This window comes from Acyrthosiphon pisum, chromosome X (genome assembly GCF_005508785.2).
Source record: "Acyrthosiphon pisum isolate AL4f chromosome X, pea_aphid_22Mar2018_4r6ur, whole genome shotgun sequence".
NCBI classification, from domain to species: domain Eukaryota; kingdom Metazoa; phylum Arthropoda; class Insecta; order Hemiptera; family Aphididae; genus Acyrthosiphon; species Acyrthosiphon pisum.
Window position 1 is genome coordinate 117,089,820 of NC_042493.1, and position 13,749 is coordinate 117,103,568.

The 13,749-nt window shown below is 32.2% G+C and overlaps 2 protein-coding genes and 1 long non-coding RNA gene across 3 annotated transcripts; 2 read left to right on the plus strand and 1 right to left on the minus strand.

Annotated features, from left to right (window-relative positions):
• The first annotated feature begins 1,962 nt into the window (after window positions 1–1,962).
• On the plus strand, window positions 1,963–2,637 carry LOC107882736. Its single transcript, XR_003838702.1, has 2 exons — window positions 1,963–2,183; window positions 2,396–2,637. It is a non-coding gene; the product is annotated as an uncharacterized LOC107882736 (long non-coding RNA).
• Window positions 2,638–4,916: 2,279 nt separating this feature from the next.
• Window positions 4,917–8,724, minus strand: LOC107882735. Its single transcript, XM_016801569.1, has 4 exons — window positions 8,613–8,724; window positions 6,272–8,554; window positions 5,654–6,163; window positions 4,917–5,515 (listed from the first exon to the last, which is right to left on the minus strand). Exons 1-4 carry the CDS (start codon window positions 8,722–8,724, stop codon window positions 4,917–4,919), a joined length of 3,504 nt encoding a protein of 1,167 aa, XP_016657058.1.
• Window positions 8,725–9,803: 1,079 nt separating this feature from the next.
• LOC103308233 lies at window positions 9,804–12,079 on the plus strand. Its single transcript, XM_016801568.1, has 3 exons — window positions 9,804–9,971; window positions 10,043–11,360; window positions 11,451–12,079. Exons 1-3 carry the CDS (start codon window positions 9,804–9,806, stop codon window positions 12,077–12,079), a joined length of 2,115 nt encoding a protein of 704 aa, XP_016657057.1.
• Window positions 12,080–13,749: the final 1,670 nt, after the last annotated feature.

Here is a 13,749-nt window from a genome sequence, read left to right on the forward strand (position 1 = left end):
TTGAGATCTATTTTAGAAAAATATTTTGAGCCACTTATATTCGCATAAAGATGTTCTATTTTTGGTAAGGGATACTCAGTTCCTTCCAATACGGGGTTGATTGTAATTTTGAAATCACCACAAATTCTAACTGTACCGTCGGGCTTAAGAATTGGAACAATTGGAGTGGCCCATTCGCTATAGTTCACAGGAGTTAAAATATTATTATCTATTAAACGATCAATTTCCGACTCTACCTTAGATTTTAGTGCTAAAGGAATTGACCTTGGCTTGAAAAACTTGGGTATTGCCCCCTTTTTAATGTTTAGCGATATTTGGTATTTATTAAAGGTGCCGATTTCATTTTTGAATAAATGCTCGAAATTTTTTAATATATTCTCTATATTTTCGTTTACATTTATAGTGTTATAAATGGGAGAATAGTTTATTATTTTTAAATCATTTCTACCAATTAATGGCGGTCCTCCGTTTTTTATTACGTAAATGCACATTTTAAAAGACTTTTTCAAATATTTAGCATTTACTATTAATTTTCCTATTGGGCTTATATCATTTCCGACGTAATCGCGTAGTGAAATATCGTTTGGTAATAAAGTTAAATTATTAAAACTTGTATCATATAATTGTTTTGACATTACACTATGCACAGCCCCCGTATCTATTTCAAATTTTAAATCTTTATTTTCAATTAATAAATTGATTATGTACGGTTTTACTTTATTTTGAAAGTTATTTTCAATCATATTAAAAAAAATGTCAGATAAATTGTACGCGATTGCGTCATCATGAATATTTTCATTCGTGTTATTACCAGAATTTTCGGATAAAAATTTATTGTGTGAGCGGTTATCATACTTTGGTTTATTGTTCTTACTTTTACACATAGGAGCCAAATGACCTTTGATATTGCAAATATTACAACTGTAGTCCTTGTATCGGCATTCTTTTTGTATGTGGTTTGATCGACCGCATGTTCCACATTTTGATTTTTCCGTGATTGACTGCTTGGCTGATTTTGCTTGCTGACTTTGTTTTTGATATTTGAAGTCAGCTTCTTCCTTTATCCATCCGGTTTTATTGTTGATTGTAGATTCTTTTGCAGCAGAAATTTCCATAAGTTGCGAATATGTGATGCTTATTTTTGAGGCATCTTCCTCTAGTAATCGATCTTGAATTGGTCCCGCGTTCATACCAACAACAAAAATGTCACGGATTACAATTTGTAATTCCGTTGAAAAATTACATTTTGATGCTAGGTTCTTTACTCTTGCTCCCCATTCAGCTACAGTTTCGTCTGGTCTCTGCTTTGCGTTGTAGAATGCATATCTTGATGCGAAGTACGATTTCACTGGCTTGTAATAATTGTTTAACAAACCTAATAGTGTGTCGTATGTCTGAACGTCTGGTTTTGCTGGAACGCATAAACTGAATAATATTTTGTGAACTTCCTCACTAATTGAAGATAGTAGTATAGCTCTCTTCTGGACTTCGTTACTTATTCCGTTTGCAATGAAAAAATTTGTAAGTCTTGATTCAAATATTGTTATGTCGTTTCCAGATTCAAATGTTCCTGGTGAACCTATTATATTATGGAATTGAGTAATATTTGTGTTATCCTCACCCATTTTATAAATATTTTAATTTAATATGAGATGAGTTTAAAAATGTTTATCTTCGTCGCCAATTTTTTGTGTATTGTTAATATGAATAATAACATAAACGTATATTATAGTCTTTTATTATGAAAAGTATAAATCGAACTGACGTACATATAAAATTGTCTACTTGCTAATGACCGATGGACAATCCCCACCGATCGTAATATGATACTTATGATTATTATTGTTAATATAAACGTTTAGTATATAATGTAAATGCTGAATATGCAACACCACCTACCTACTCATAAAAAAATGTACTATAATATATATATTTTAAATGAAATAATTCATTAATAAATTATTATATACCTATGTTTATACAAGATTTTTAATTCATAATATATTATTATTATATTTTATTTTTCCAGCAACTACTGAAAATTCATTTTCCGAAAACAGCCACTAATAGTTAACATAATCGTTCTCCTCACAAAAGTATCTCTTATAAGTCGTATGAATCAAATGTAAAAAAAACAAGCCCTGTAAAAACTTCAACTATAAAGGCAAAAAAATATTTATCAGGTACCTGTTGTTCTATATACTATATAATATATTAAACCTATAAAGTGTTTAGTAAATGTTAAGTGTTGCGAAACATTTTTCTCATGATGTTTACTGTATGTATATTTGTAAATCTTTTTTAATCTCAAAAAAAAAAAAAAAAAAACCCTAAAACTATTTAATACATTTTTATGTTTTCCATGTTTCTGTATTACTACCTATTGTATTTTTAGATGAACAATTCAAAGAATTCATGCAACATAATGTAATACTTCTAAAACATAATATGAGAAACCTGGACGAAAAACTGACTTTGTTACTCGAACAGACTAAAAAAAATGATTCCTACATCAACAATAGTAACGATAAGGAAACTATTGATTATTCACATCTTGACTGCTTCTGCGATGAAACTACACTAAATGCTATTGAAGAACAATTATCTGTGGACAAAATATTATACAATACTGAAATGGTAAGCAACTTATTTTTTAAAATTTAAATAATTCATAAAATACAATAGGTATTTATATAAATTAAAGTATAAATAATAAACGATTAGTATAAATATTTAAATAATATTAATTATATTTTTTGTAATACCTATAGGTAGTTTTGAGTTTATATATTATTGTTACAACTTACAACTTATAATTATTTATATTTTATTATATAGGTGTCTGGATTTATATACATTTAATATTATATAATATATTTGTATAGTGTGAGTCATATATATTATATAAATGTATAATACATATAGTAATAAATTTTAACTTATTTTCTGTTTAGTATAACTAAATATAAAAAATTATTTGTAGTGTGCCTTTAAATGTGTTTATATTTTTCTTGATTTGTTCTAGAAAAAGAAGCTGATAAGACTTGGTGGAAAAACGATAAAGATATTTGTCAAACGAATTATGCAATTTCTATTTATGGACAGCCTTTTAAAGTTGTACTCTTTCCATGGTAGAGGAAATAAAAAGAAATGTTTTTCCAATCTTACAATATCAAAAGTCATATTTAGTAAGTTTCATCAATATATTTTATATAGTTTTATATCATTTAAACTCGTCACTAAAGTCCCCGCTACGTTTAACTGCACGCTAGCCTAACTGACAATAATGTATAATGTATAATATGTAATATGTATAGGTATATATTATTATAGCTGGACCAGGGTTAATATTTACAATTATTTATATAAATTATTAAAATGATGTCATTATTTGTATTCATGTACCTATCCAATTTAAATTTCATTTTCTGTTTTAATTATTTTAAATTATTTTGCATTATTATACTGTAGAACATCAATAACTTGGATTTATTAATCTATTCCAGTTTACTACAACTACTATATAGCTAGGTTCTATTGTATATTATATTATTATTTTTTTTCTGATGTTGATTATTTTTAATATATAATAATCGTTATATACCTAAGTACAATTTTTATGAATCGTGTATCTATTTAGTAACATAAATTGTTTTATTTGATATTATACAGATTTAGTCAAGTGTTTGAAAAAATTTCAAGTGAAACCATTAATGAACAGATCGAACAATTTATAAAATATGCACTCATTCAAGCACCGTTTAATATAAAAAAAAAAAGAAACTAATGTATCAATGTAATTTTTATATTATACCTAATTAAAATAATAAAAATACATATTATGCAATTACACAATCATACAATTTTTTAGTAATTTAATAATATAAATTGTAAAATATTAATGCAGTGAAACTTCCATATTACAAAGTCTAATGGTCAGCATAAATACAATTTGTATTATAAAGAATTCAATTAAATATATAATTAAATTAATTTAGTTCTAATTAGGTTTGTTTCATAAAAATATTTTGTTAAATGGGAGTTTGTAAAATGGAAGATTCACTGCGTATTATAAATATGATGTCATGCGATGATAGATTGGGCCATGGTGGCCATTATGTCAAATTATGTAAGGGAGAGGACAAAATCAAAGAATTATCATATTATGTATAAGCTTCATTATAAAAGCTTATAATGTTATTTCTAAATGTATGTAAACAGGTGTATATTTTTTATCTGGGGGGGGGGATTTTTTATCCCCCCCCCCCTGTGAGCAACCATATAATGCTGTTATATGGATGGCCCGATGGCATAATTTTTAATAATGCTTACTGAACACTTATAAAGTTTGATTATTTGAACTAAGATAACATTCTATACAGGTTGAATTATTTGGGATAAACGTTTAACTATTATTAAATTAATGATCAAATACAATTTGACTAATGTTTATTGAGTATTTAAATAAGCATTCAATCAAGATAAAATTTTTAATGCTGGTTGAATGCTTATTTCAAGTTTTCATTCAAGTTTGATTTTACGGCATTTCATCTTTATCCGATCTTTAATAAATGTTAAATTATACTACAATTGGTCATATGTTAACATTAATTTAAACTTTAAGACTGAGTTTTCAATATCGATTTAGTATTAAATTAATATTACGATGCTATGTGGGAAGTATACATTTGAATTTTACTCCTTACAATGCATGAGAAAATGTCCCTTTTTATTCTTATTGTTTTTTAATTGCAAAACTAACGAAATACAATATACTACAAAATATATATAAACCAAACGTATGAATATGAGTTATATTTAAACCCTTATTATACAAGCGTAAAAAAAAAAAATTTTCCCTTTTAATTATATTCATTTTTATATAATATACACATTTTTTTTTTTACGATATTACCTTAACCCATGTTATCATCAACCGGAAGCGGGCACAAATTTCGTACCGCTCGGTTGTACTCGCCCGTCATAGTTTTCACCAACGCCGTACGAATAACTCCGTCCTCTCCGTGGCTGACCGACAGTACCCGTCCTAGCTTCCAATTTAGTGGCTTAATATTTTCATCACGCATCAAAACGATTGTTCCGATAGCCAAGGTGGGACCTCTCTCCACTGACCATTTTTTTCTTACTTGCAATTGATTTAAATATTCGTTGCTCCATCGTTTCCACAAAATTTGCGTGTATTGTCGAACACGACGCCACCGGTCTAATCGATTCGCCGGGATTGTACTTTCATCCCTTTCCGGTATGGCCATCAGAGATTCTCCAATTAGGAAATGCGCAGGAGTAAGATATGTTAAGTCGGAAGGATCGGATGACATTTCGGTTAAAGGGCGGGAATTAAGGCATGCTTCTACCCGGGTAAGTATAGTATTTAGTTCTTCGTACGTTAAATGCGACTCGCTTAGCACTCTACCTATCAGATTTTTCATCGATTTCACTGAGGCCTCCCACAGACCCCCAAAGTGCGGTGATCGCGGGGGAATGAACCGCCATTCTACACCATCATTGGCCGTTTGTTTTTGTATTTCATTATTATGTTCCGTAGATTTAAATAAATCATAAATTTCTTTTAAATATCGATTCGCGCCCACAAAGTTCGTAGCGTTATCTGAATAGATTACCGCACTTTTACCTCTTCTATCAAAAAATCTATTTAAAGCATTTAAGAATGATTTTGTGCTCAGGTCAATTACTAATTCTATGTGAACCGCTTTAGTCGCAAAACACACGAAAATGCACACGTAGCCTTTTGTAAGTGATGCTCGCTTTTTTAAGCTGTCTTTGATTAACAACGGTCCCGCGAAATCAATACCACTGATTTTAAAAGGACGCGATGGTTCTATACGTTCACGAGGTAAATCACCCATTATGGGTTCAACGAACACCGGTTTTTGCCTGAAACACGTAACACATTTATGAACCGTCGCTCGAGCGATATTTCGTGCTTTCAACGGCCAATAGTATAATCGCACTAAGGCTAATATCGCCAATGGGCCTCCGTGCATACACCTTATATGTTCACGCTGAAATAACAATTTCGTGTAAATACTGTCACCTGGTAAAATAATAGGTTGTCGTTGAAATACCTCTATTGTACTTGCATTTTTTAATCGACCTCCAACTCTCAATATATCTTTATCGTCTATAAACGGTCGCAATAAAATTATTTTACTTTTTGGTATCGATTTTTTATTTTTTAAATTTTCTATTTCCAATTTAAAAAAATTATTTTGTACATTTTTAATTAGACCAATATTTGCACGTTCTAAGTCTTCTGCTCTCAGTGGTCCGACTGAGGCACTAGATTTTTTCACTAAAAAATCTCTAAAGCGTAACCAATACGCCGCAATACGCAATATTTTATTTAACGACGAATATCTTTTGAATAATATAAATTCGTCAGTCACCACAAGAGCTATATTTCGTACTGTTTTTGCTTCGGGTAGCATTTCTATGTTATCATTTTGGCTGGTTTTTTCTGATATCGGCCACTCCTCGATATTGTTTTTTAACCATTCCGGTCCGTTCCACCACAAATTAATACTTGATATTTGCTCTGCGTCGCACCCGCGTGATATTATATCAGCCGGGTTTTCCGATGACTTAACATATGCCCAATCTGTTATGTTGGTCAGATCCTGTATCTCCCCGATACGGTGTGCCACGAATGTCTTCCATTTTGTCGATGGAGACGCTATCCATGATAGTACTATTTTTGAATCGGACCAAAAATATTTTTTCGCGATATTTAATTTTAACTTCGGAACAATACGGCTCACTAAACGCGCCAATAAAAGTGCTGCACATAGTTCTAACCTTGGCAATGATATAACTTTAAGTGGGGCAACTTTTGATTTTGCACATATTAATTTGGCTGTGTGTTCTCCTTGTTCATTGGTACTACGTAAAAAAATACACGCTCCGTAACATTTGATACTTGCGTCTGCGAATCCGTGTATTTGTATATTTGCTAATATTTTATTACACCCGATATTACGTGGTATGGTCAGCTTGTTTAACATCGATAAACCTTTTCTATATTTGACCCATTCTATACGTATGTTATCTGGTAATGGCTCGTCCCAACTAATACGAATTTGCCATAAACTCTGTATTATTAATTTTGCTTGTACTATAATTGGACCGACCAGTCCCAACGGGTCGAATATCGCCGCGGTCTCGGCTAAAATGTGTCTTTTACTTATTGTAGTATTTTCGTCATGATATTCTTTTACCTTGTATTGTAATACATCACCATCCGCATTCCAATACAGTCCGAGTATTTTTGTTATTGATTCTTCTTCAAAAATACACTCGTTCGCATTTTCTTTTTCTGACATACAACTAACTATACTTGGTTCATTTGATGACCACTTTCTTAACGTCATGCCTGCTTTTTTCATTATTAAAATTACTTCGTCACGTAACTTTATCGCTTCTTCCTTCGTCTCCGCGCCACTTAGGAAATCGTCCATATAAAAATCGTTTCTAATTGCCTCACAAGCTTTTACATATGACGATTCTAGTTCAGATATTTTCCTTAAACATGCTGTTGCCAAAAATGACGCCGGTACTGTTCCATAAGTAAGTGTTGTTAAACGATAAATTTGTATTGGCAATGAGGGGTCCGCGCGCCATAAAATTCGTTGTTTCTCGCTATCTTGCTTCGTCACCAATACTTGGCGGTACATCTTTTGTATATCGGCCGTTAATAAAAATTTATGTGTTCTAAATCTTGATATTATATATAGCAGTTCGTCCTGTATAACCGGCCCTTTCAATAGTGTATCGTTTAAACTATATCCGGATTCCGTTTTACAGGACGCATCAAACACTACTCGCAACTTCGTTGTTTTACTGTTCTCATTTTTTACCGCATGATGCGGTAAATAACACGTTTCACCTAACTTTTCTTCATTTTTTACGAGTTCCATATGACCTAACGTTTCATATTCGCTCATAAACGTAATATAATCTTTTTTTAATTTTTCGTCATTTTGCAATCGGCGCTCTAATGCTAAAAATCGACGTTTCGCTATCTCGTATGACGGTCCGATTTTTATATTAACGTCATTTTTTAACGGTAAATGTACGATAAACCTACCGTTTTCATTTCGATTAACCGTCCTTTCGAAGTGATCGACACATTTTTTTTCTTCCGTAGTATATGGCACTGCCGCTTCAAACTCCTCTGTACGCCAAAATTTTGATACCATAATTTCCAAATTAGTACTTCTGTTTTCCTCTACTAACGCGGTATGGCAATTTACATTATTTGGTTTGCCATTCGTATATTTTGATGTTACTAAGCCGGAAACAATCCAGCCCAATTGAGTTTCTTGAAATATTGGTCCATTTATTGTCGGTTTAATTTTTTGTTTACCCAATATTTCGAAAAAATGACACGCGCCTAACAACAAATCAATTTTTTTTGGAATTTTAAATGAAGTATCCGCTAATTCTATATCTGAGGGTACTATGCATTCACCCCCGATATTTTCTGACGGTAATATATTTGTAATTTTAGGCACAACTAAACAGGAACACGTTAAATTATAATTATTATTAATGCGCGAACGAATCGTCACTACGACAGCCGCCTTCACGTTTTGACTTTTGCCGCCAATACCCAATACGGTATGCTGTACGCGCGTCTTTTTTAATTTTAATATTTGTGCCATACTTTCGGTTATAAAATTGCATTGTGAACCTGAATCTAACAATACACGTCCGATTTGCGATTCGCCGCTCTCGTTTTGAACTCGTACCTCCGCCGTTGACAATAATACCTGGTCACTCACGAGCGGATCACCGCAGCTAGTTCCACGCTCCGCACGCGCATGCGCGCACCAATAACTACTATCAACATCATATCTTATCAATTATTAATACAAGTGATAAGCACTTGTCCAAAAACGGATAAGAGTGGATACGGCGTTTACCCTGGTGGTGTAGAGAAATATCACAATATTATGTTATATTATAATTTATAATTATACTATAAAGTATAAACAAGTATACTATACTCTAACATTAATGGTCATTACCAATACTTTGATCAAAATTTTAGCAGTAAAAAAAATGTTTTGGGGGGATCTATCCCTCTAATCCCCTTCCCTAATTATGCCCCTGAATGGTTAAATAGTAAATACTAATATTATGTGATCCAGTGGGGATCCAGTGGGGGCTAGGGACACAGGCCCCCCCAGACATTTTTTTTTATAAATATAAATATTATATAACAAATAAACAAAATCTAAACTTCTTTTCACATTGTCGCTTTATATATTAAATCATCAATAATTTATTTATCACATTGATTACCTATACCTACTATTATGACAATATTTTTGAATTAAGAATTAAGTATAATATTTTATTATAAGTGGATTTCTGTTGTAAAAAAATTGTTGTCCCAGATCTTTACTCTGGATCCATGTCTGATATACTATAAAGTATAAATAAGTATATAAGTCAAAACTCAGTAGTCAATGGTTAATATAAGCATACTAAATGTACAGAATTCTATTTATAAAATATTAAATTATAACAAAATTTCCAGCTATGAGTAGCTATTAACAAATAACTAGACCATTAAAGATTAAAGTTCAACTTATTTTATGGATAGTCCAATACTTTTATATTTGAAAGATATATATTATTAGGTTATTCATCATACAAAATACAAATATAATCATCCCATACGATATAATATAATAAAATTTCATCCCATTCCTAGTGCAGTTGTGTGTACAATCAGTGTTTATTACAGTCTTATAAAAATGTCGGAAATATTATTAAATAAACGTAAACGAAATGATGAATCAAGTCATTACGATGAAGAAAAGGAGAAATGCTCTTTGTGTAATAGTATGTTTAGCAATATTGGCAATAGGAATAAACATATGCAAAAAGCCCACGGTGTGGACAATAGAAGTAGTGTACGTTTGGTAAAATGTCCTTTATGTGAAGAAGACTTTAAAACGCTCACAAATGTGATCTGTCTTTCTTTGTTGTTCAGAGGGTAGTTGGAAACAAAACCTATTATGTTTGTCACAGATCAGGATCTTCTCGAACAACAGGCACAGGAAAGAGAATGAAATGGTCACAAAGTCACAATACTGGTAAGATTTGTCCTGCTGGAATGACAACAACTAATATTGATGGGTACATATCAGTAGAATTTAGAAGAACACATGTTGGCCATGCATTAAATATGAAATTTTTACATCTGTCAAAAGAAGAAAGAGATGAACTTGCTGGTAAAATAAAATCAGGTGTGACTTTTGAACGGATATTGGATGATATTCGAAAATCAGTAACTTCGACAGAATGTGTCAACCGTTTCCATGCTGTGGACAAACGAGATTTATACAATATTAAAAGGGATTATGACTTGGACAGAGACATTGTACACACAAATGATGCTTTTAGTACAGAAATATGGGTACAAGAACAAATGTTACTCAAAGAAAAGTCACCAGTAACATATTTTAAAATGCAAGGATGCGAGAAAGAAGGTCCACTATTGAAAGATGATTTTATGATTGTTATAATGACACCTTATCAAATAGATGTTTTGTCAAAATATGCAACTGATAGAATTTGCGTTGACAGCACCCATGGAACTACCAGCCATGACTTTCAGCTCACAACATTACTCGTAGTTGATGAATTTGGAGCTGGTTGCCCGGTTGCGTTCTGTATAAGTAATAGAATTGATTCAGTAGCTATGTCTAGATTTTTTTTGTCTGTAAAAGAAAAAGTAGGTTTCATTTCAACTAAAATTCTTATGTCAGACGATACTACAACATACATTAATGCCTGGTCTAATATAATGTCAAACCCGCAACATCACTTACTTTGCAACTGGCATGTAGACAGAAGTTGGAGAAAAAATCTGATTAAAATTAAATCTCTTACTAAGCAGTCAGAAGTGTATAAAGCTTGTCGTACATTGATGGAAATTATGGATATTGATCAGTTTGAGAATTCCTTAGAATGCTTTCTTGCAATGTGTGAAGATGATGTCGAAACAAAAGATTTTGGGATTTACTTTAAAACTTATTATTCCCAACGACCCAAAGCATGGGCATTTTGTTATAGACTTGATCTATCTTTAAATACAAACATGTACCTGGAAGCAATGCACAAGAAATTAAAATATTGTTATATGCACGGTAAACAAAATAGAAGAGTTGACAAGTGCATTAGTTTACTTATGCGTTTTTCTAGGGATATGATGTTTGAAAGGATTATACGAATGATGAAAAACAAACCTACTTTTCGAATGGAACAAATAGCACACAGTCATCTCCGAAGTATTAATATTGAAAGCAGTAAAATCTAACAAATTGACAATAACACATGGCTCGTACAGTCAAAAACGCCAGATAAAAATCCTTATACTGTTTCATTCAATAATTCAGAAAATTGCATGGGATGTCCTTTGGCATGTCCTAGTTGTCATATTTGTGTCCATAAATTTACATGCACATGTGTAGATTATAAGATCAAAGGAAACTTTTGTAAACATGTGCATGCCTGCATAAGAGTATCTGAGAAAAAAGATATTGCAATAAATATTGATGAAGATAGAGCAACGTCAGCCTTTGAAGAGCACAGCAATCATGTTGTCCAAGGATCTCAAATAACATCAATAGATCAAAAAGAATCGGTTTCCATTTCGACTCGCTTTACAGCTTTAATTAATGCAACAATAGAAATCGCCAGCACTGCAACAGATGAAGCAAAATTAAAAGGTATTAAAAAGTTAGATGAATTAATGAAGATCTTACAACATGGCCAGATTGATTCTACAAGTTCCTCTGGCCCTCATTTTTCAAATTTAACTTACTTGCCCAGCCACAAAAATATTGATCAACAACGTTTCCACTCTACAAAAAAGAAACAAACGTCAAATAGCAGGCTAACAAAACCAACTGAAATGCATAAAATATCAATTATGAGTACAATGAATAGTGAAGGGCAAGCAAACGAAGTTATACATACCGACTTTGATCATGTTTATTATAATGCCTCTTCGAAACCACAATAACGAGTAACAGACTTATTATATGTTTTATTTGTATTGTGTAATGTGTTCTGTAAATATTTGTGACTATGAGTTATTAGTATATTAACCATTTAACCATGAAAAATTGACAGTTAAATTAATGATAATAATAATTAAAATGATAATTAATAAGTACAAGATATTATTATATATTTATAAATATTAGTGATAATTATAAATTATAATATAACATAATATTGTGATATTTCTCTACACCACCAGGGTAAACGCCGTATCCACTCTTATCCGTTTTTGGACAAGTGCTTATCACTTGTATTAATAATTGATAAGATATGATGTTGATAGTAGTTATTGGTGCGCGCATGCGCGTGCGGAGCGTGGAACTAGCTGCGGTGATCCGCTCGTGGTCACTCGAGCTAGCCGCTACGTGTACACTAACCGCTGCTGTCGCTTCTTGATCTTCAGACAGTTTTTCTGCTTCCGACTTTCTTAACTCTGAACTATTACCAAGATGTAGCATTGTGTTATGCGGTTTAGAACAAGTAAAACAATTCTTACCGTTACACTTTTTCGGTACGTGCTGTCGTAAACACACTTTACATAATTTCATTTCGGCTACTCTTTTTATTCTTTCTGTAACTGGTAACGCGATAAATATCGGACATTTGTAAATGGTATGGGGCGCTTGACAAATATAGCAACCTTTATTATTTCCTATAACTAGTGACGACGACTTTTCATTCAATTGTTTATTATGATTATTAAATTTGTACGCACCTTGTCGAATATTTATATTTTTGAACGTCTCGATTGCTTCTAATATTTTAAATCGCGATTCTAAAAATTCAATTAATACTTCGACCGGTGCTACTTCTTCTTTAGCCGTAATCGTCTCCCACTCACGCCCAACTATTAGGTGTGTGACCTAACGTTTCTAGTGCGCTCATATGACCGGTTAACGCATCCGTAAACAGTCGTAATTTTGCCGACGATTCGGATGTGACTGGTTCTAATTCAAACTTTGCCTTTACATGTGTTTGTACCAATACTTTTTTATTGCTATATCTTTTTTTTAATTTATTCCATGCCATTTCATAATTGCTTGATGTAGTCTCTATACATCGAATACAATTCTGCGCGTCACCTGTCACCGCGGAACGTAAATAAAAAAACTTTTCAACTGGAGGTAAATCCTCGTTATTATGGATTAACGATGTAAATATATCGTGGAATGTTGCCCACTCGTTATATTCGCCAGAAAACGTCGGCACATTCAACGCCGATAATCTTATCGGTGGACGCGAGATTTTTCGACCACTATCTTTAATATCGGTCGTCGCTTCTATTGACCGGTAATTCTCTTCGCACGTTCCATCTTCATCAGTACCACGGTATGGTTGCACTTTTTTTTCATTGAACACTGGTTCCGTCAATTTTTTGGCTATTCCTACTGCCTTAAAAAACATTTCTTCGAACTCTTCTCGATATTTATCTTGTTCGTCCATCTCTACGCCCTCAGTCTCTTCTATTTCAGATTGGATTCGCTCGTATTCGCTCCAGGTTTCTTCTATTTTCTCTTTTCTTATGTATATCTCATTTACGTCTACGTTCTCTTTCGTTACAAAATTTAAAAATCTTTTTACGGCCGCCTTCAGCTGTCCGCGGCACTTAATCAAACTTGATATGTCGCT

What these genes read in the sequence shown, in the direction of transcription:
- LOC107882735 (XM_016801569.1), bottom strand. Translation starts at nt 8,724, where the DNA reads ATGCAATTTTATAACCGAAAGTATGGCACAAATATTAAAATTAAAAAA. An exon ending in CTTAGAACGTGCAAATATTG is followed by an intron (nt 6,164 to 6,271) that starts GTCTAATTAAAA and finishes GACCGTTTATAG; the next exon opens with ACGATAAAGATATATTGAGA. An exon ending in TAGATTTTTTGATAGAAGAG is followed by an intron (nt 5,516 to 5,653) that starts GTAAAAGTGCGG and finishes ATGATGGTGTAG; the next exon opens with AATGGCGGTTCATTCCCCCG.
- LOC103308233 (XM_016801568.1), top strand. Translation starts at nt 9,804, where the DNA reads ATGTCGGAAATATTATTAAATAAACGTAAACGAAATGATGAATCAAGT. An exon ending in ATAGAAGTAGTGTACGTTTG is followed by an intron (nt 9,972 to 10,042) that starts GTAAAATGTCCT and finishes TTTGTTGTTCAG; the next exon opens with AGGGTAGTTGGAAACAAAAC. An exon ending in AAGTATTAATATTGAAAGCA is followed by an intron (nt 11,361 to 11,450) that starts GTAAAATCTAAC and finishes TCAATAATTCAG; the next exon opens with AAAATTGCATGGGATGTCCT.